The 23,646-nt window shown below is 43.3% G+C and overlaps 2 protein-coding genes and 1 long non-coding RNA gene across 6 annotated transcripts in view; 1 reads left to right on the top strand and 2 right to left on the bottom strand.

Moving 5' to 3' along the window:
* GluRIB (Glutamate receptor IB) overlaps positions 1-23,646 on the bottom strand; it is a 153,664-nt gene that overhangs the window by 27,125 nt on the left and 102,893 nt on the right. For both annotated transcript variants that reach the window (XM_046610334.2, XM_046610335.2), the window contains exons 3-4: positions 12,468-12,595; positions 12,223-12,352 (exon numbers count right to left, since the gene is read on the bottom strand). In XM_046610334.2, the coding sequence (XP_046466290.1) occupies positions 12,223-12,352; positions 12,468-12,595 (258 nt within the window). The remainder of the gene's footprint in view (positions 1-12,222; positions 12,353-12,467; positions 12,596-23,646) is intronic.
* The window catches only part of LOC124211360 (uncharacterized), a 154,153-nt gene that overhangs the window by 24,846 nt on the left and 105,661 nt on the right, over positions 1-23,646 (top strand). The window contains exon 3 of the long non-coding RNA XR_011176316.1: positions 12,476-12,636. This is a non-coding gene — a long non-coding RNA (uncharacterized lncRNA). The remainder of the gene's footprint in view (positions 1-12,475; positions 12,637-23,646) is intronic.
* On the bottom strand, positions 3,736-6,618 carry LOC124211359 (facilitated trehalose transporter Tret1). 3 transcript variants are annotated; one of them, XM_046610346.2, is made up of 4 exons: positions 6,187-6,618; positions 4,804-5,978; positions 4,302-4,512; positions 3,736-4,173 (listed from the first exon to the last, which is right to left on the bottom strand). In XM_046610346.2, exons 1-3 carry the CDS (start codon positions 6,230-6,232, stop codon positions 4,318-4,320), a joined length of 1,416 nt encoding a protein of 471 aa, XP_046466302.1. In that variant the 5' UTR covers positions 6,233-6,618; the 3' UTR covers positions 3,736-4,173; positions 4,302-4,317. The 3 variants fall into 3 exon arrangements, with proteins under 3 accessions (XP_046466302.1, XP_046466303.1, XP_046466301.1); XM_046610347.2 differs by lacking the exon at positions 4,302-4,512; XM_046610345.2 differs by having other exon boundaries at positions 3,736-4,512.

A 23,646-nucleotide genomic window follows, 5' to 3' on the forward strand; every position in this document is an offset into this window, starting at 1 on the left:
AAAAATTACCCCTACGAAATCGCGTGCTGTACACGTGTTCGAAGTGATTCGGGAAACGTGAGAGTGGGTTAATTTGTCACTGCACCGCACCGACGTCTCGATCTATCACTTAGATCTTAGTCAGTGGAGTTATGTTTTCCGTGAAAAATTTGCTCGGTTTTAATAGCATATAAATGAAGGGAAGATTTTCTCATTTCACGTAATCGTAACGGACTACCTTCGAAATGAGGAATGCTGTTCACGGCATGTGCGTGGAGTGGATTTGGCCTCTCGAATCTCATACAGTTGGTGAAAAACATTCGGCAGAATTGAATTAAAGTGGAAGCAACCCTATTTCCTATCCACTCTTCCCCTGCGGGAATAAAGTTTAGAGAATCCGTACAACCCGTCGTTTAGCCCCGAGAAAATAGGAGGCTTTCCGAGAGTGTTGATTAAAGCGGAGCTTCGACTTACCCGGTGAGTTTTTCAAACATCACGATATTTCACATTCATGAATTTTGACAGTTCAATGTGCATTTTTTGGATCAAAAAGGACGGCCCAATTTTATTGTAGAGCCATTGGTAGATTCGAGTAACTCTCGTGTGAAATATAACTGGTCTGTTGTTATTTCCGAGGGCTTAAGCGACGGCATACGTTCAAAGGGTTTGTTTTAATCAATCGAGCGAATGGCTCTTTCGTTAATGGGGAGTTGATCCGCGCGAGAGGGGAAGAATAATGCTCTCTATTTCTCTGTCCGAAAAACGAGGGTTAAAATCTGTGAACGTAAAAATAGCCGCGAATCTGAAACATCACTTGCCCACTTCACTCCTTCACAATTCATCTCGAAAATGTTCATCATTATTAACAGAGCTTTTTTATGTTAATTTCGAAATAACGTGTCAGTTAAGGTCAAAAAATACCGAGCATACGGAGACAAAACATCCACAGGTCACCCAAAACCTCAAACTTTTGCAGCCACACGAGAGACTCTGTCGTGATACTCTTACAATATTCATGTTTAAATAGCTCCTGGCTTATTGTACGTTGGGGAGTGGAAAGGGCGACGTTATTTGCAGGTGGATTTCGTTTTTCATCCTTATTTTACTATTTATTATACATATTCTATCAGATTTCAAAGCGTCCGGAGAAACATCCTTGAAGTCCGTGGTTCCCGACTCCGGTCACGCCCGACCGCAAATTGAAATTCTTGTTTCGCACGGCATTTATCATGTGGTTCTACCGTGGTCGATCTTCGGGGTTGTTTGGCTTAGCCCCGGGATCTTGGTTGGCGAGGGTGTCGAGGTCTAAGGGGCAAACATTAATTTACCAGGCATACTTACCGGGCGAAAACCAGACTGAGCTGAGTCTCACTGATCCATGCGCCGGAAAAGCGATAGTTCGCAACTTCTAGCTAACTATTCGGTACATGAAGAGCCGATCAATTAATTGAATCGAAAGCTTCTCGCGTCAAGTAATATGGTAACAATGATGCTGCAGTACATCGGCTCTGGTCTTTCTCTCGTCGTCCGACGGCTTATCGTCTTGAGCTGCGTTCACTTACCGGGTAGGTAACTTATCTAATAAGATCGTGAGTTACTGGCGACGTGGGTGTAGTTTCTGACGTGGCGTGAAGTGACTATGAGACCTAAGACCAGTCAACACTTTTGGATTATCCCGATGCTCCTTCGACATTCCATTTGGATTCTCCATAGTCTGGCTTCCGTGTCGTTGCACATTACGCCACATAAATTTAGGTATGTAAGCCTCTCATATAGTCGGTACATACCAACATGGACCCAACCAACCCTCGATCGCGCATGGCCACTGAGGCAAATGGACTAAGCCTGATTGAATTAGGGCCATTCTGTTGAGCGCTGTGTCGCCCAGATCTGTCGACGTAAGTTTCTTTTTGTAAGGAGTGAACAACGAAGATCGACTACTTTCCTCCGGTCCCAGCTGGTCAGTTAAACACATGAGTTTTCGCGATTCGAGGGTTTTGAAATATTGATATCGCGATAAGATTGATTAAATCCATTTGCAGGTACATGATTCGCGGAAAAGAGTTTCGAAGTCTAATCACGTCAACACTTGAGATACGAAACCTTATCAATGTAAATATCTATGAAGGAAGTTCGTGACCAGGAGGTAGATTGAAGATGAAGTTTGTCGAAATTCCGGTCAGGAAGAAGAACGTTTAATAATTTGAAAGACGTGAGAATAAACATCGACGTTTCGGCCGGGCCCTGCCGACCATCCTCAGGAAAAATATCTATAATAATTGACAAACAGGATGCTTCAAAACAACAATTCTGGATTGAGAGCATAGGAAAAATGTTCAAACGAATATTTGTTGTTGTACAATATAGGAAAAAAACCGGCCGAAACGTCGATTTTTATTCTCACGTCTTTCAAATTATTAAACGTTCTTCTTCCTGACCGGAATTTCGACAAACTTCATCTTCAATGTAAATATCAACAAATGCACACTAGGGTGGTTAAAAAAAAAATTTTTGTTTTTTGATCCTACCACCTCAAATGTTTGTCATCTGAGAAGTACCTATTTTCTCTTTTCTGGTAAAAATTGGTAGTTTTCAGATGACTGTAATGTGCGTTTTATTGATGATAAATATGCTTTGATACAAAGGTTTGGAAAGCTTAAAGAACCAGCTTTAAGGGCTCATGCATAAATTTCGAAAATTTGAATCGTTTAAGAGTATTTTAACTTTTAACGAAAAGTGAAATTTTTCCTATATTAAATGAATGGGAAGTAAAAATTAAAGTAACGACTTGTTAGACTTGAGCTAGAGAGCTCATCTTTTGGGAGGATCTTTTTTCCTTCTAACACTAACGTCTTTGGGGGTAAGAACGAAATTTTTTTTTGTTTAATCCAAACCACTCTAACGCACACCTAGCACCTACAAACATGTAGAGCGACGTGAGATCGACTTTTCGGAATTCCCAATTACTCTGGGAGTGATGCTGAGTTGTATACAGAGTGGCAGAAAACGCTCGGGCGATGAAAAACTGTGAGAATTGTATTTGACAACTCACGAAATTTTACCCTGACTCGTGAAATTTACCGAATGTAAATTAATTCAGGCGCGAGGATAACGGAGCGCTGTTTGAACGGTTGAAAAAACAGTTCATTCAAGTCTAGTTGTGAGGTCTCGTGTATAGCTGATATATGTCGCCAGCACATGTTCCAGTATTTGAAAACGCAATTTGAGTTATCATACCCCGCTATATCAGCTATATACGGCGTTTATTTCATTTCTAACGTTTGCTCTCTCAAGTCGAGAATTTACTTCTATCTGACCAGCATCACAAAGTTATGTAATGCATTTTTCAAGTAAAGGAAAGCAGAACGCTTACCCTTTGGTATGCCAGTACTTTGTCTTGATCTCATCAACCTAATTCTTACACCACGGGTAGAAAAAAATGTGCGTTCAAGTACCAGAAACCAGTCTGACCTGACACACCTCCTCCAATTCTAGCACCACCCCTTCTTTCCACTCATCATCTACCGAGTGCAGGAAACTGTTGAAAACAACGTTGTTACCCAAAGGTTTATGGACAGCCTGGTATAGAATAGTAGGATTGGATGAACGCGGTCTGGCGTTACGTCGAAGTTTAGAAAACGGCATCACCTTGAACGCATCTAAGAAACGAGACGGGATGTGAAAGGATACGGAGTGTGGAAAAAAAAATACGACGCGAAAACGCGGGTGGAATTTTTGTGTATACATTTTCTTTATTCTATTCGTAGGGATAAATAATATAACTAGATGGTTTTATCTGAAGCTCCGCAAACGCTTTTCTCAGCAATTTTTTTTCTCCTCATTTTTCATTCGTCACCGTCTGATCGTTCACGAGTGAGAATAAAGTTGCGTTACTGGAATCGGCGTCACTTAATTAAACGTACGGTGACAAAAGACAAAATAAATAGAGTCGACATACACGTACTTAGAATAGCAAACTAGAAAAAAAAATTCAACTGTAGGATACCAATGGCGATAGCATCTCTACTATTTTATGGGATAGCCTTCGGATGGTTCACGCGTGCTCCCCGTTACCGTTTTCCTGATGAAATGTTCTCAAGCCTTGTGGTTTTACGTGAAAATATACAGGTTTCTTCATCTTCTGAAGGCCGTTGGGGAAAAAAGTTAACTGCACCTTGCCGCTGATGACGCGTTCTGCAATAAATGATAGATATCTAAACTCGATGTCCACGAGTTTCGAAGGTTCTGCGACGCCATGGCTGCGACATTCGATATCTACGCGCTTAATGCATGTGTAACCAAACAACTCAAATTTGATGCACCTAGGATCTGAAAGCATCACGTGAATATTAAGCTTGAAGCACGTGAAATAATTTGCTTGGTTGTCTTCTCCTCGTGCAGTTCCCGTTGTATAACTTCGAGACTCTTTCCTTCGGTCTCAGGAACGATTACATAGATGATCGCCCACATGATTGTCGTGAAACCAGCGAAGACCCATAGGGGGACCTCTATGTCGTAATTGTCCCAAAGAATCTATAAGTGGGAGAGAAGGACGAAGGTCGTAAACACCGGAGCACATAAGTTCGAAGAGTGCTGGCAGATTTGACTAATTATCTGATATACGTTCTCTTGTACATTTCAAACGAATAACTTTGATATGAAAATAACATCGCTTTAAATCGCTTATCCGATAATTATTAGATTTCTGGATTAGCGTCCTCAAATCATGCCTTCGGACGTGACCAGGATAACGTAACAGCAATTTCAGACGACGAATGTAAACCCAGTTGATAAACGTGAAAAAATGATAAAGGTACTACTAACCTGGAACAGCTGGACAGTAACGACGCCCAAAATGGCGTAGAAGAGCGAGCATATCATCGCCGATAGAGCCTTGACGTTGTCGGGAAATACTTCTCCCTGATAAGCGTATGCCATTGAGTCTAGTCCGAGGGCGTAGAATACAACATATCCCACCATACAGACCATCGGAATCCAGTTGACAGAGTCAACCTCAACCCCGTACTCTTCGAGGGTGAAGTACAGAGCGATCGCTGCTAAGAAGAAGGCGGTGAACGGAGCTGATATCAGTAGCAGAGTGCGTTTGCCGGTGAACTTGACGATGGAAACGCAGACCCATCCTGCTACGACTAAGCTCAGACCGGCACCGATCACGCTGAAGTTCGTCGAGATGTTGAGATGCGCTCGTTTGAATATCTCCGCCTGGTACGAAAGGACCGGCACGTTTCCAGAGAGCATGAGACCACTGAAGCAGATGAGGGTGATCCTTAGAGCTTTTCTGTTACCTCGCCTCGATACGATTTCACCCGCATTTTTCCAAATGCTTTGTTGCTTCGTATCGTCATCTCTGTAAACGTAACGTTTTATTTCCTCGAGTTCGTCCTCGACGTTTTCCTTGACGAGTGACCATTTCAACACCATCTCTGCGTCGGTGATCCTTTTGTTTTTCACGAGATACATCGGTGACTCAGGCATCCATATGAATGTCAGGAGAAATATAATCGGCACTGAGAGGCAAGTCAGAGCCAGTGTCATTCGAGATACGTAGAGACCAATCGCATAGACAACCAAGGTCCCCACATTTATCATTACGGCAATCGTCGTGCTCATCGGTCCTCTCATTTTCTTGTCGGCAACTTCACCGATGTAAATTGGCGTCACTGTCAGCGTTATACCGGAACCAATACCAGCTAAGAATCTGGCTAAGTAGAGCACCCAATAATTCGGTGCAAAGGCTATCAAAATCCACGCCAAAATTTTCGGCACTGCTGAGCAGACCAGCGTCCATTTTCTCCCGATTTTTTCCATCAAATAGAACGCGACGAAAGGTCCGACTGCTATGCCGACATGCAGAAATGCTATGATCCATGATATTTGACCGCCGGTCACCGATATATTCGAGTCTTCGGATTCGAGTTCCGGAATGGACGGTGTCGCCCATCCGTCTTGGAAACCATTGTCAAACATAACAAGTGTACCTGTCGCAAACGTGAGTAGTTGTTATCGATTTTTTTTCGTCTGCCCGCAACCGTAAAATGCGACTTATTTTTTGTTCTCTGTGATATGCCAAGTTTCCAAGATCATTGCAGATACTTGTGAATTTGTCCACGATAAATTGAATAACAAACAGTGATTTATCGAAGCGTGAACAAGTGCAGGAAATACGACGAAGAATGTCATACTTACATGTTATTGCGATTAACATCTGACGAAACACAAAACTACTGTTCATGGCTCCGGGATCTCCGAACTTGGGCACAGTAATAATTAGGTTGGAAATCTATGGAATACCTTCCGACGCGTTGTACGAATTAATGCTTATATCAAGGTGGAACTCAACCCTGACTGATGGAGACAGAATCTTAGACTGAATTGGATTGCCTTGAAGTACTCATATCGTCAGATGCAAAGTAAACCTGGTGATTGTATCGGCGAACTGGTTAACTGATTACTGATTAAATAGCAATCGTGATTTAACAATGTCAGTAATAATCCGATGAGATGCATGAATTTGAAATCACAAAGGTAACGGGAATATTGCACTAAAAGACTACCAGTAATAAGGCGGTGCTGAGCGAACCGCTGTAGATCAATTGATGGATCACAAATGTTTGAATCACTGTTATTAAATCCTCTTTCCAAATAAACTGAAGACGCTCACATCACTAACCTTGGAATGACGTTTTAGCGACTAACGCACGCCATGGTGCTTGGTAATCTGTCTTTCCGGGAGCTATCTACTTCATTTCAATCAATCAGCGTCCATATAGACAAGTCGATATTGTTGATTGATCACAATTACTAATTCTTATCGTTGGAGTAGCGATTACATTCATTATATCGCCAATAGTAACGGTGATATTAAGAACGCGTCCATAGCTGATGATCGCTGTCTTCGATGAGCTTAGACATAGTATCTGAATATCCCAATCCAACCTAGTTAAATTTATCGATCGACGGGGAACTTGAAAACAACGAATGAGTGCACCAGGCTTACTAACTATCACGTTTTTCATGCTGCTGAAATATTTGCTCGTAACTCGAGAATTTTCGCAAACGTAGAATTATGACGATCGCGATATAATTATGGACTCCAAAGTCATTTTTCGGGGTAAGATACGAAATTAGAATTTGCTGGGATTTTGTTGATATTTATAAGTTACGTACTATCAGCAGTAATTTGCCTCAGCGAAATATTGTCGATCGAAATATTAAATTCCTCGACATGCAGCGTGAATACATTCCTCGTCTCGAGTCAAATTTCTGACATTTTTCAAGGTGTCAGAAATCATTTTGTAAAAGTTTCCGATCAAATCTCACATGGGTAAATCTTATTCGACGATCTGCAATCTTCACTCAGCATAGAAAGTAGCGTGATTGACATCGTGTGATGACAAAGTGCGCGTACGTTTGGCTGTGTCCTTGATAAATTTTCACTGATGTTGGTCCTATTCATTCAAAATTGTCCCTATCAATTCGCATCAAGTGTTTTGGCGACGATATCGCGGCTGATAAACATTCATGGCCTTTTTTCACACTAAAAATTTCCGGGTTCCTTCGTCTTTGCTGAATAGAATTGTACTTGGAGTTTAAAGTACTCGTGAACTAATATTGATTTGTAAATACTACCTAACGGGTATCACGTTGACATCTGCTACACGTAAGATAAACGAGTGATGCGTTTTAGAGATATATTGCGTCAAGTGCGTATCGGTTCAATTTATCTTACAGCGATTAAGATTTCCACTGTTTATATTTGCTTGTTGGCTAGCTGATTGAAGAACACATTGTACTAAAATTGACCTTTCTGCAACGTGATCAACGCTTTCTCCTGTCGAGTCGCAGAGTAGCAACAATGGTGAAATTTCATGATCGAATTTTACTTCATCCTCGATAGTGAAATAGAGTTTCGTGTAAAAATACATGCTCGTAGGAAATTTTCCAGCCTTAATCAATCCTTGTCGAGAGAATGGATGAGCCTGAAAAAACGATTTCACTCCATAACCCTCGAGTGTGCGGTGAAGATGATGAACGTAATTCCAATAAATTTTCAGCCCCCGTGGCACGTGTAGAGTTCATTTAACACCAGGGCGAGCACCGGATCTCTTCCGCGATATTCGCAAGGTGCCAACTCCCTCGACTTTGTCCGCAGGTCATAGTTGGACGAACCGTCGTCGCTTCAACTGCGAGCTTCGCATCGACTCGTCATTTTGTCAACGTTTTGCTCACAATCCTCCGTTTTCCGTTTATCGCAAACCGCGTGGGTGATCCTCTCGCTAACAATGGGAATTTACACGTAGCGAACCCGACTCACAGTGAACTTTACGGCTCCGCGTATTCGCCAGCTGCTCCCAATGCACAATGTGTGCCAAAATCGTTGTTGGTGGTGGGGGCGGGGGTTCAGTTGTCGGAGAATAGCTGCAGGTGGGAACGCAGGTATGCAAGCGCTTTGCGGTGCACAGTCTGCCCTAAATTGTATAACCCCTGACCTCGTAGGTACGGATAACTAACGCCTCTCCGGGCAACTAGATACTAACTAGATCTCCGACGTCATATCTCACAGTGTTACAACCAACCGGTCTCGGGTTGCAAGGGAATACAATTCTCAGCTGATACGTTATACAGCTGCCTCTCTACGCAATCTGCGCGACACAGATATCGCAATCGTCAGCGTTATCCGATATCTCAATACCTCGTTGCTCAACTCCAATTTAGGCTCAATCAGAGAAATCATCTGGATTAAAGCGTCATAGAACGTGCTCTTGACTGATGAAAACGAGATTCTTCGATCGTTGAGATTATCACACCGTGTTATCTTTATCAATGGAAGAAAGCGCACGGAATATTCTAGGCGCGAATTGAGCTTTGCACGTGCGGCTGCAGATCCTATTTGAATATTTTTCACCCTCGCTAAAAATTGATGCCCCTCAAATTCGGTTATCTCGTGCGGTCACCCGCTCAGGTGCCGCTCTCGATGGTGGAATTTAACCATATCGGAGCACTGTACCGGTGTTTCGCTTCCCCGTCGTATCGGGCTGGGTTGCTTTACGCCACGCAGCCCTGGCACGCGAGAATCCTCGTATGTTTCATCGAGCGCCGTTTCAAGAGCGGAGTATGTCACGTTAATCGAGTTACCGTTCATGTGTCCACTTTGCGGCAGACGCTACGTTTCGGTGTTTAAGTTTTGAACGGAGCTTTCAAGGGCGGCGGTGCCTCGTTCTCAGAAATCGCAACCAAATCACTGTAATATATTTTTATTCATCATTGGTTGTGTCGTTGGTTGGATAAGCCGTCATCGACTTTACACTCGAAGAATCTTTCTTGACCTCACATTGAAAATGGGCGAGCAATACTATATTCCTATTCATTTTCAATCATCGATACAATGCATATGAAGACATCGACATGCACAGCTGGTGTGTACCGGTAGTATCGGGAAAGCACCATTCTAATTATACATTTGTCGAAATTCGAGGAAATTTCGAGGGCGCGATATTTCTTTCCATCTCACGGTCTACAAGCAGCTTTGAAGTTAGTTTTATGCTTTGATCAGAGTTTGTCGCGGGAGGGGGAGGGGGGCCTGTGCCAGCGAGATTAAATTTTCATTTAACCGAAAAGACAATGCGGCCACGCAATGATAAAACTCGTCTTCTGCGAGAATTTCCCCGTATAATTTATGCCCGTGATGTCGCCCGCTAAAATTGTACGAGTGTTAAAAACGTCTCGACGTTGATCGTTTGTCTGTAATCAGCTTTGAACCTGACTAGACACGCCTTGGTTTCTGTAGTCTTTTGATCAGATCCTCTGCCGAAGTACCACGAAAACGTGAGAATTTTTTTCATTACCAGAAAAACAACCACCGTCAAAGTTTGAGCAGCTATGTTGAAATCATTCACCTTCTGGGTAAGCACGCGTGATGTATGACCATTCAGTAAAATTGTGATCTACGTATAACCGAAAATTTATCGTGTAGACATTTCAAGATATTAAAGTCGTTCGCGGGGTATATCCATCTTTGTCAGAAATTCAGAATATACAACTGTAACCAGCAGCATCTCTGACGCTATCAGAACGAGTGCTAACATAATCGTAATGTTTACGTTTCCAGAATTTATACGTGACACAATTAAGCTAGCCTAATTAGCAAATATAATACAACGATTTACTGACATTCAACGAATTATGAGATATCCGTTGACATCCCTTGCGAACATTGTGCATTACGACAACGCGAACATTTGGATACAATATCTTTAAGGTTATCAATATCAGTTAGAATTTAGGTATTCCCTTTTCGAGACTTAAGAGATTAGATAATTGCAGATTTATGCTTCGTATTTGAAAATATATACATCGTTTAAAAGCCAATTAGAGCTCAGAGTTAGGATCAATTGATGCCGTTGAGTGATTCTAGCGAATCGTCTACGTCTGAGAACGAATAAGCCTCCGGATGGGCAAATTTCCGCAGCATGCTATCACGTAGTAGATATATCATGATACCCGATCGTAAGTTTAGCAAAGATAAAATACGTCTGCACATTTGCGCGATCTGATAAAAATTCCGAATCACTTCGTTATAGCTTCACGGTTAATAAAACCGATTTATCAATTGAAAACTCCAATTATCGGAACGTTTCTGTTACAAAAGTATCGATGGTAAATATATTTATTAAAAGCCCATACGTATAAATATCAGATTGTTCCTTTGTACGTTTAATTTCCCAAGAACGGTTCGAAGTATTTGGATGTTCGATGTATTCTCGATACTTTCCATTCCGTCAAAGAACCGTGTAATTTGTAATTTTTTGTTAGCAAACTGTAACGAGCAGTAAAATCTCTCGGAATCAGCTAGGAAACTAACGATATTTAAGGAATATTTATGCCGGATAAAAATCTCAGATACGTAACGCAATTAACGCGCTAATGATCGACACGTCGACGAAACGAAGATCGATCGTTGTTTGCATCCGATAATAACGTGGGTGTTTCCCATGCGATCGTAGGAAATGAGACGCAAAGTCAATGAGTGAGACGATCGGATCTGGACGTTTTATATGACTGATTTGTTCGGTCTAGCGGAAAGTCAGATGCGACAGGGAGAAATACGTGAGGCCGAGTCAAGTGGAAACCAGAGATTTGATCGGACAAGTTAATTTATTATACACGAACCTCGTTCTTCTCGGTCTCCAATTCCTACCAACTTGAGCGTCACCGTTAGTCGATAAGGTAATTCATATTCCTGCACAATCGCGCGTATCAATCATTATCGCAGACCTTTCCTTTCGATTCGAGAACGAGAAAATTGGCGAGGAAAATTACCCCAATTACCTTGTAATATACTATAATTTCGTGAATTCATTGTCACCGTCAGCGCGACATTGTCTTGGCCCGTTTATTTTTGCAAGAGTGTTGAAAGCAACACCCTGTAAAATTGCTGTTTGAACGACTATGTAGTCGTAACAAATCCACACGCTAAAGTCTTAGTGGTTCTCATATTTACCGCGCCTATAGCTAGCGTGTATTTACAATGCACATTGTACACATACGGGGACGTCGATCCCCTTGGGAGCACTACGGCTATCTTTATGGGGTAATTCCTGTACACGGCTGTTGAAAGATGCCAGTGCTGCAGAACTCGCCGCATGGTACATTCAACGACCCACTGAGCGGCTTCCAGGCACATTTCTTAACAGCCTTGAGCTCACAATTTTTTGATTTTACATTTGCGCGTGTGGTTTATTTAATAAAAAGAAAATGACGTAGAAAAAATACCGTACAGAACTTTCTATATCTAATCGCGAACTGAGGCGTTTAACTCGGTACGCATGGCCTCGATCCTTTGAATCGCGAAGCCTTGTAGGTGTGCGGAATGCCTCCAAGTACTTATGGGTAACGCAGTGAAACGCTTATAGATAGTCACTCTAGCTGTGACCTCGTACGAAAATTGAAATAAATACAGACAAATCATGGAGACTACTTGCAGATCCGAAAGCGATCGACGCACACGATAAGTTGTACGCCCCACCACTTTCACGGTGAGACGCAGACTTAAAGAAGTACTTTGCTCTTGGTTCTGCAGAGTCAGTGAGGTTATACGCATTCCCGGCTACGCTGCAGCAAAGGGCACCCGGGAGACCAGAAGGATACAAAAGACCGCCTTCAAACCAACTTCTGCAGAAGCTTGAAGAGAATGAAAGATGCATAGAAGCAAACCGCACTTACCGTCATGGGAGTCGTAAAGATAGATGATTTTCTTCCAGCCGTAGTACCGCACCGTGTCGATTATGGCCCGATGATAATCCGGCCGCATGCTTATCGCGTAATCCAAAAATCCCGACGACGGTGTCAGCACCTGAAATCAGTCACGCAATTTTAAACAAAACACATTGTATACGCTGTCTGATTAACGTGACATGTACTTTGATTTCGCGATTGAAAATCGTGTAAGAAGCAGTAAGAAGGTTTACCTTTTCAGGGAACCAAGGCGTGACGAACGGCATCTGAAACGTATTGCTGTACGAGTGGAGAGTGTCGAACGAGTCCGGACTGACGGCGCCCAGCATGGAATAGACGCCTCTGCTGAACTGGTTGCATACTGGAATTAGGTGAAGAAAAACGCATTGCAATGATAAACCGGTGAGTTTACAAATTTGAGTGCCATTAGTACCTAATTGTAATTACACATGTAATACTTCAAGTGTTTACCGGCACGTATTACTCAGACGTTCACGCGAGCCGATTTCAATAAGTAGGTAAATTATTGACGCTGATTTGACATTTATTTATTCGAGTGTTGATATCGCTATGCGGCAGCGCCGGTAGGGGGCTATCGATATAATTTGATCAAAGATATCCATGCTTTGTTCGTTCAACATGAGGGTAAGAAACAAAATTAAAGAATGTAAAACAAAGCTTTGACGTAAAACAATCAATCGGAACAACATGGTATACTGTATATAAAGTATTTTAAGTTCGGCGTATTGATTAGAGAGAAATCCGAGGTGGTGTCTTAGTAAGAATTGATTCCAATTGTTCAATTTTACTCGCTAAACTCACGCCAGGATCAGCCTCTAACCATTTTGTTTACAGCCGCGTAGCGATTCTGTTCAACTGTATCTCATCGCAATTATGTGGGGGTAATTATTGATGGATTTTTATTCGAGGAAGATTGAGATAGCATACCTAGCTGGTAGCACAGATGACCGAAAGGGAGTATATTACGTTACTACCGAGACGTTCTACGGCTAGCACAAGAGAGCACAGTGGCTATGTCCAACTTGTCTCGACGGAGGAATCTGCAATCCTTGGGATTTCGTTAGGAACTCTAACTCCATCGATGTCGGGCGAAGGCCCCAAGATGACTGCTGGCACGGGGAAAACTTGTGTTGGCAATAAAACTAAAATAAAAGTTTCCCAGGGATATAGGAAAGGGTGAACTTTCCACCGATTCTGCACCACCTAGATAGCTATGGAAACAGGGCGAAGAGGGGTGAGCGAGAGGGGGAGTACGAGGGGGACACAACTAAGGGAGAAAGACAATCTTGCATGAACCGATAGCAAGTGCCTCCTCGTCCCCATTTCCATTTTACCGTTCGTTCCCGATGCCCTTTGGGGAGGAGAGAAAAGAACGACTAACAGCCTCGCGTATCGTTCAGCCAATTCGAAAAGAGAGGAAAACAATTATGCTAATTAAATCTGAAGTTGGTTCGTTACTGCAATACTCGTCGCGTGTAACCGTGCATCTGTATAAACGACAACAAGTGTAATTTTATAAACTTTTTCACTTTACCTCGACAGAACTCGATTACTCAAAGTAATAAAAATGTAAATTAAAATAACTCGATTCGGATGATCGATTCCCCGCGATGGCTACCGGCTAAAGTTTCGGCAAAAACACGATGTGCATACATCGTTACACCGTTTCATTATCGCCTTCGCTATTTTCGTTCAGCGTCCCAATCAATTTCCATTAACGATAGTCATGTACAGCGTAGAAATTATTCTTCCCAACAAAATTTAAAAGGGATTACAGTAACCGTGATCCTGATGAATTTTCCAAACAATTCCCACAAATTTTTCATTCCATCACGGATGAGCAATCATTTGGCTAAAAGATCCGCAGTAGTTATAAAGTTCTCCGAAATGAAAGTCATTTGGAAACATTGTACCGAGTTGGTTGTATGGAAACGGCGAATGCATGCCCGTCGGAGGTTTATCGCGATGAAATAATCACCCCTCGCACATGCATCGTACACGTTGCGTTGCATTTCGAGAGGGTTGCTCGTAGATACGGGTATGTATCCACCACCGGGGTTGTTGCTTGCTACTCGAGGAGGGAGAAGGTGCGAGTAACCTTATCCACTACCCGATAGCTGCTCCCGTACGTGGTCAGGGAGCAAACCAGCCGTGATGGGGTTGGTCCACGGTGGTACGAATACCTCCTGTACACAGTTCGAGGGGTGGTTGTGCTACACACTCGCAGAGGTCGAACAAGGACGCGTGCGATAGCGGCGAACTTGCCGGAAGTTAAATGGCTCGAGGAGGATGATAGTTTGCCCTCGGTTGGTCGCTTCATTCTTGGCAAATACAGACCGGCTGAGCGTCACTGACCCGCCGGGCTGTGATTACATTAGTCTCGGTATGTGGGGGGAAAAAATTAATTGAAATGTCAAAAAATCCCGACTCGAAGGGCTCGCAATCCGCGAATTGACGATTTAATTTAACGACGAAATCTTCCACTGCACAATTCCAACGATAAGCTCGATCATACGGGTAGAATCGATCGGTGTGTCGGAACGATTTCGATTCCACGCACGATTTATAGCCTACGTAATGACCACGGCGCAATTAGCGCTCTACCTTGTTTCAGATAATATTGTCATTTTAGTTGGCACCGGCTACAAACTTTGGCTATATACGTGCATTGTTGGCAAGGCACGGAATTTACTTTGCCTGCTATATTGCCCGTGTAATATCGGACGATAACTTGGTTAGCTGTAGTATTGATAGAGCCGATAACTTGTGGACTGCGCGACAAATTTGCGCACCAACCGCGTGCAAACTTCATGCTTACTGCACTCGGTGAATATGCGGTAAAAGTGAAAAGTCGGGTTTATCGATCCGTTTGATTTTCCGCGTCAGATTCATTCCTCTTCTTGAATTGTTGCCTGATTATCGTCGCGGCCACCGCTCGAGTGAATACAGAGAATCCTGAGAGTTCTCCGGCGATGTTTTGCATATTTCGCAATATCGGATACGAAAAATGAAAGTAAAGAATGAAAAATTCAAATAAAGAGATGAGGCTGACCAAGGTGGACCAAGCGGGCCATACATCAACCTTACTGGCGTCCCCGGCAACCCTGGCGTGCCCCATTATGCTTATGAATATAAGTGCCCCCTTGAGCTCCACAATGAGCTCTCTCGTAACGTCTGTCCGCCTCTCTGTACGCCTGTTCGGTATGAAACTCGAATAAAACAACTTTCCGCCGGGCGAACGGGCATAAAAGAATAATTAAAATAAAGTAGTCCATGCATAATTGCTAAGGAATTTTCACGAGGATCATAACAATGCGTGCCACTGTCATCAGCGAGAATGCGTTGGCTTTTTCTGACGATATAAACGAAAAAAGAAATGAGGGATAAAAACGGGAGTTGGCAGGCATAAAAAGTGACAGAAAAAAAGACGAAGAAATCCATAGATATCTCTCTCGTTCTCTATATCTCTCTTGGTACGCTTTCGGGATCCACGGTAACTGTAAAGCTGTGATTTCCCGTCGAGATTTCACAAGAAGAGCCGGGAGAACCGTATTAATACGCCAGGTGATGGAGATGCAATGAAAGAGTGAGCGAGCGAGACGGCAAAGGGGCGAACTGAAAAGCTACGCTGGATTAAAATTCCATTTATCTGGATGACGCCGTGAAGATTTCACTTTCAGACTGGCGCATTTTACTATTGGATCGATGAATCGCCGAGAGTTTTTCGACTCCCGTGTCTCAGCGAAGACTCTTTCGCCGGCCGTACACGGGTAGGTAGCTCAAAATCGACAAGTGAGAATCTTTTATTGTATTCCCCCTCACTCTTCTCACTATTCTCATCACCGTTCAATTCTCTGCTAGGTATGAAAATGAGCATCAGGAAAGAGTGTGTACAATTGTACGTATGCATGTCGCAAAATCCCATGAACCACTTCGCTGCAGTCCGTTTATGTTATCGATCCACGATCTGCAATCCTCGTTACACATCTGTCGTTCTTGTCTCAATTATCGTAAGAGGAACGGAATGTAAACGCATATTTCTTTTCTCATTTCGTTCGGTTTGTTTCCTTAAATTTACTCAGCAGAGTCCGTCGACGTGTCCTCAATCTCAGATGTACGTAGATCGACATAATTTCGTTCACAATCAGATATTTGATACGTGTTTCACATCAATCCTACTTCGAAGATCTGAAAAGATGAATTGGCTCCTATTCCGTATACAGACGTATCTCAGATATCTGTATGCGTGATTATTCGCTTTTCCCAGGTGATCCGAAACAGGGAATTTCATTGGCTGGAGTCTACGCCTCTGACTTGGAAGTAGGTACATCACATTCTACACTGCAAACTCAACTTTCGTCCGCCGTTCGGCGTGATCGCCCGAAAGATTTTCACATCCTCTTTACAGGGGAGGGAAAATGACGCGTTTCCATCTCCTTCTGCTCCCAGAAATCCCACAAAAAATGGCATGAACCTGACAGTACTTGGCGCGGTAGACGTTCAGGAGCGACCGAGAGACGGGTCACACGGTAAAGAAGACAGGTCCTTAAAAAGGACGTCGTGATCCTGATGGAGGGTCCTCGCCCCGCAAAGAATACAAAAATATATCCGCCCCCGGGAGAGCCAAGGTTTTTCGAAAATTCATAACTAAGTGGGGTGTGTGCCCATATACGATATATGTATACATTCACACTTCCAAAACTCAGTTCCAAGAGCCTTTTGTTGCTTTAGGATCTTATCTGAGAAACGAACCAAATTACAGTACCGTTCAACGATATTCGCAAGAATCACTTTCGGGCACGTTTTTATTCCCCGTCAGATCGGCAGGTGTTGTGAAAAAATAAGTATCAGAAACGCATCTGCGCATAACATCGCAGACTTTGTAATTTAACCAAACTTACAATGACCGACAGTTCGAAACGTACGGTTGAAAAAAATCTTGTACGGTGGGTATTCCTGTGATAATAATTGCAGATATTGATTGGTCACGTGCGGTTGAACGCAATGCAGTGAAGTATGAGCTCCATACTAGGATAAGGGAATGCAAATGACCATTGATATGGGTGTAATATTTTGTCATAAATATCCGTTCGAAGTGAGATATGAAAAAAAGGGCGTCGGAAACTGAATCCCTCTGGAGTCGTTAATCCGATCGTTGAATACTTTGACATCGGTTACACGCGTTACACCAGAGCGATACGATATCCTTTCGCCCGAAGGACACAGCGTGTAAAGTTTCTTCTTTTTTCACAAATACGGCGTTAAAGTGATCAAGAAGGGAAACAACTTGAAAAATTCAATTATTATCTCCTTCGGCGGTTGGATAAAATTTCCAAACAACGCGCAGTGACCTTTTTTCGCGCATCGCCTCGCAGACCGCGGGCTTTCAGCTTCTCGAATGGCACGTCGTGCGCGTAAATTGATGCCAAATTCGTTCATTTCAAACCGGGCGACGTAAAGCAACAGAGATGATTCTACTGCGGCTCGGGTTACACTGCATCGAGCTTCCCGCCACCCACACACACACACACACACACACACACAGATAGGTGTGAGGCGAACTCGGGGCGCAGCAATTCGTATATGGACGATTTATTCCAACGCCGTTTGAATTTCGTTCTTATATATGTATACCTAGAGAGGGTGAAGCCACCCCCTTCGACCCGGGAGTGCGAGAACAAATAGAGAAGTGCACCGGCGGATTGAAGGAGCTGCCTCGCTTCTCTTATCACGGGAAGAGTTTTCCTCCTTTGCGAGTCTCGCGAGGCGGTTGCAGCGCATTCGAAGCAGCAACACCCGGAGGTACAGGTATATGTATACGTGTAGGTACCTTATACTGCAGTGTACGAGGCGAGAAATAGTCGGTGGCTTTGTCGGGGCGCAATGGCCGTGAAAACGAGCTCCTTATAAAAATGGCGCGGGGACGAAGAAAAGGAGGAAAAACGAAATGACAAATATTAGGAGACCACACGGGAGCCGGGTTAAGTTACTCGAGGTGGAGGGCTTACGACGGCCTCTCGACGCCGCTCGACGGTTTTCCACCGACACCCTGATGGCGTTTCTCTGTTTATCCGGTTTAACCTCTGCCTTTTGAGCCACGATGCCATTGAGCCAGTTTCATACCTTCAAAATTCCTTCAACCCGGCTGCACTTCTCCGTTTCGCGCATAAAGGAAACGAAATGAAATTTAAGGAAGAAAAAAAAAAAAACGAACGGAGAACGAACGGCAGGAAAACCTGAAAGTAATTCAACATTTTCCACGGTAGCGTCGTTGCAGCCGTGTAGCCGTATTAACTTTGGCGAGTACAAAATAAAAGAACTCTGACTGCGGTTACGCGCGGAGACAGTAAATTAGATGAAAAGAAGAGGAAAATCCGGAAATAAATTGTATACGGTACACGCTTGGGTATACAGCAACAACAATTGATTCAGCCGAAAATGCAGCTGCCTCGAAAACTTTGCGGACGAGAAACACGGAAAACTTCCTGCTCGTTTCAACTGCGCATTCCGCATACGGATATATTTATTTTTTTTCTTTCCCCCCTTTTTTTTCGTTTTTCTCTGTCTCTTCTTTTTTATAGTTAGGAGCCTGTTTACTGCAATCTCGTATCGTCGCGTTCGTGGTACTAGATTTTTGAATGGGATTGCATTCGCATATTTGGCCGAAATATACACTTCTATTTACTGCCGTATTTCTCTGCATTTTCATAAGTTCAGTGGAAAAAGTATGGGAAACTTTGATACGAACGTAATCACAAGCAGAAAAATTAGAAGATGAAAAAATGAACGAGGTAAAAAATAAAAATCCCGACTTCATCCAACTCGTGGTGGCCGCACGCAATTCTAACTCAAACACGTTCTAACGCACCTCAACTTTTCCAATTTATTTCGTTTGGTACACGTATAACGGGGTTCCTTTTTTTATTATCATTCCTTTATTTTTATTAGAAACAAGGTGCCAATTTTTTGATTGAAATTTCAAATAACCATTGCCTTTTATGAACCAGTTTTATTCAAGCTTCTAATCTATTGATCCTATTGTGAAAATGAACGGTCAGCCTAGGAAGGATCGAACACTGCGACAATGGCTTTTGTTTGGTTACCGTTACAATTGAAAGAACGGCTAGCCATTAGCTGCAGTCCGGCGTTGGAAACGAGATAGTTTTTTCGACGAAGTATCAGGGCAGGAAAACCCGTCATCCGTATTTCAAAGATACGACAAAAAAAAAGAAGGGGAAAATAATTCGAGAAAAATTCCCCGCCGTATAACACATTAGAGGCGGAATCTATCCGATAAAAATATGCAGGGAACAACCGAAGCGTGAACGGACTTCATGTACGATATAATTAGAATTTGAAAATCAAATCAACTTTTGCTGGATTGTAAAAAGAATTATAAGAGAGCCAACCGCAAATCTTTACTGCCTGGGGTTAAAACGTTATCATTTATATGTATAGTATGTGTATATATATATATATATATGCATACGTAATCGCCGTTATTCGGTGCAGGGGTGAAATATATTCTGTAACGAACGACCCGATTCAACGATGAGAATAGGAAAACAAAGAAGATTCAAATTTAAATTCAAATACGTACCCCGATTCATTAAATCTTTTCAAGATCGAGCTGCGTGAAATACGCCGCGTATGTCAGCCGCAGACATTTTGGGGATAAAAATTTTATACCGTGGCGGACACGCGGTCGTGTCGTCCCTGTTTGTCTGGCGTCCATGAACCGCGAGAATATACACTGGCGAATATCCTGAAGGTAATCCTTCAGGATGTATCTGCACGTATAAATATACATATATATATATATATATATATATATATATGTATGTACAAGGTATATAACCCTGGTTTGATTCACGGAGAAATTCAAGGGGTCCTCAGTCGGCTGATTAGGTTGCGGCGAAGCAGCTTGCAAGCTCTGCGGCCGCGACGATGTCCGGCTAGAACGGGGGTGGATTTCTGGCCAAAGGGGCGAACTTGTAAAGGAAAGGGATAAGGGACAAACCAAGCTCTAATTCCGCAGACCTCAATTCAAGTCGTGCCCAACCCTTGGCAGTAATAGGGAGCTGCTGCTTAACCCTGCAGCCTTCGCGTTGTTCGCAGGGAAGGACGATTACGTCTCGCGGAAAGCAAACGGTATACCTGTACATACCTATGTATGTACATCCCGACTAAGACTCGATACGGCCGAACTGTGTGTACCTACCATTGTCAAAATTTGCTCCCGCCGAGAAATACGCGTTAATGAACCGCCACGCCGCAGCTTATAGTCCGTTCGCCGGAGAATTCCACCCACCGAGAACGTAGCCGGCGTATTAGTAAAAGCCCGCAATCAACGATAATCTAACGAATGCAGGCAAGTATAAATTGCAAAAGTGGAACTCTACCGCAGAGTGACTTTAAGCGCGACGGGTGATATTCGATTCCTCAGTTCACAACGAGGTTACGTTATTCCCTTCAGCTTCGCGGCTTCCCCCCGGCTTCTCTTATCCTTTGATTCTTTCGCCGTCGCGTCCCCGGCCTTGTCTTCCCAAAGGGACAAGATTGGATTTGTTGGCTCACCCGTGCAAAGGACTTTACATCTTGGCGACCGACGAGATCACACGTCCCGTGCCTCGCCACCTCGGTAGGATAGCGGGAAATGCATAAACTCAAAGGCGAGATTCTGTCTCACGTTCTCTGGACCCGGGATCAATCGGCGAACTCGAGGAAATTGGAAGTTAGCCATCCCCGTGAAAAGCCCTTCTTTTCCCCCCCGCAATGCCTACCTTCGAGGAGTGATGCGGGCCAAGTGCAGGCGGGCCTTTTTGCCGCGCGAGCGAATAAGAAAATTGAAAAAATAATAAGGCTATGGGAAAATATACACGCCGCGATACGAGCTGTCTCGTCGATACGTTTTTCTTCCGTACAACAGTAGCTGGTATACCTGAGAAATTTTCGAGTCTCTTGAGCTTATATGTTTCACTTTTCTTTTTTTTTTTTTTCTTTTTTTTCTCACCAAAAGATACAAATATCCTCAATAACGATTCGCCGCGTCTTAAATCCTTCGGTTTGGGACAATGAATGTCTGAAATTAGTCCGCGAGTTCCCCGCAACAATATACTTTTTCGTTATCGTTGCCGAACGCCTCTCACACGAAGTCGAGCCGGAATGAATGCGGAACGTGGGCAACGGTGCGGCGCGGGACGCGAGTGTCAGGCCGAGACTAATCAGACGGTGGGGAAGGACGAGGGGCGCGAGGAAGGTCCTTCCAATAGGATTAACCCTCGTCCGGTTAATCCTTTTATTGGGGCGGAAATCCTGTCACGGGACACGAAAGGGCCGCGAGAACCCCGATCGGCCTTCCCGGACCCACCGATTTCAAAAGAGATTGCAATCTCCTAAACGGCAACCGATGCGTGCCCCGCTATATTTCCACCTCTAGATCCAACTGTACGTTAGCGTTGTTGATCACCCGAAACGAGATTCAACGCCGCCTGTGTATCTTCCGGTCACCGAAAGCTCGACGCGCTCGACACTATTGCCTTCCAGGAAAAGCCGAATCATCGATACATCGACAATTTCTACAATTAATATTGTTAAAAAAGGTTAAATCACCCGTTTTGTCCCACTTTTCTGATCTAGTAGTCGGCATAGATAAAAGCATAGAGATGAGTAAGGTTGCTGCGTTAACCAACATTGTTGTAAAAACAGTCTTGTTTCAGACTTTAAACTGTTAAAACGCATTTCCCGATAAAAACATTTTTTTCCATCTATTAATTTCGCTGACTGTTAATTCGCAATTTATTCTGTAAAGCCTAGATTGTTAGATTTATTGTCAGAAGTGGGTTTTTTGAGCTGTGCAAGTGAATCGATTCGGTGCGCGATTTCGAACATGAGTATCAGCAGAAATACTCGCTCTCGGGTTTCGTTCCGATCCGATCGTTACAATATTCCCATCGAGAATTGGATACCAAGCTTTCACGCATCACACGGATTCCAAGTCGTACTTCATTGCTTGAACGAAGAGTTTTATATAAAACTCATAGCCAAAGCTCAAAGTTTAAACACGTCTAAATACTCCTTCACAAAAGGCTCCTGATACAGTACAGCTCCGAATTCGCATAATTACCAGTGTCCAAATTTCGTATCATCTATACGCGTCCGTTGGTTTGCGGATACCGTGAATCCCGGATTTTGGAGAGGGCGGGATACCATTAGCATTATTAAAAGCCTCTCAGTCTTGCAACGCTCGGTGAGCAGGAGACATTTTTAGGCTCCGGTCGAGAGAAGAGGGGAAAAAACACCTTTACTTGGTGGTAACTGCTGGTTGGCACATCTCTTTATACTCGGAATGTTGTTTCGCGACTGGTGAAACTCCGCGATGCTCGAAAAGGGATGAAGGTATTTGTTTTTTTGTTCTTTTTTTTGTTTTATTTCAAACCGCTTCTCGCGACAGGAACTTTCTCGCCAAGTTTTAATTTGCCTCTCGTTCAAACGGGGGTTAGACACAGGGGGAGCAGCGAAAGAAACGGAATAAAAGGTAGCAGGCGAAAAGAGGCAAAGAAAGAAGAAGAAGAATAAGATCGGTAAGATGCGAAGTACCTCATGTCGGTGCCGTTTTTTCATGATGAAAACTTTTCCCTCGCGTTATTTCGCTCTTGCTCTCATTTTGCAGCGCAGCCCTTTTTTCATTCATTCCGCACAATCGGCGTAACTCACAAGTAGTAGAGTATCGCACCTCCGGATCACAGGCTCTACCGAATACTTCTAGGGCTGTTTCTTTGACCCAAAATATAGAGTTTCTGACGCATAGTTCCATCCATTGGGCCGTCCTTCGCTCAATTAACAGTATATCAAGCTGTCGAAAATTCTTGGTTTATACTTAACCATGACTCTGAAATAACCATTATTTATCCGTTCACACTTCAATCTATGAGAACTTGTCATCGAAACTTTAAGAGAGGACAATGTAAATTAACATTTCAGGGAAAAATACACAACAGTTTTTGTTCATTAGGACTATCCACTCGTTAAACTGCTGATATAATCAATTTCAGACGCAGCAAAGAACGGTCCAACGAACGAATTTACGCATCAGATGCTCCGTATTTTGAGGCATAGAGACACCCCCTCAAATTTCAGCAGACTCTGTGATCCGAAGGTTTGACACTCTCCCTGTTAGCACAGACCACGTCGAACGTTCCTGTGCTGTTCGAGTTTTCTCCGTGCTCTTATTTCCCGCTCGTGTACTACTATATCATCCAGTGAACAGAAGCAAAGACAAAGTGCTTGTCAATAAAACGGTCGATTACCTAATCGCGACGAAAGGAATTCGACGTCATAAGCGGGGTTGAATTCCGGTGGCGTATGACAGGAATGAAGATAAATTCGTCA

Source organism: Neodiprion pinetum, chromosome 2 (genome assembly GCF_021155775.2).
Source record: "Neodiprion pinetum isolate iyNeoPine1 chromosome 2, iyNeoPine1.2, whole genome shotgun sequence".
Classification (NCBI taxonomy): domain Eukaryota; kingdom Metazoa; phylum Arthropoda; class Insecta; order Hymenoptera; family Diprionidae; genus Neodiprion; species Neodiprion pinetum.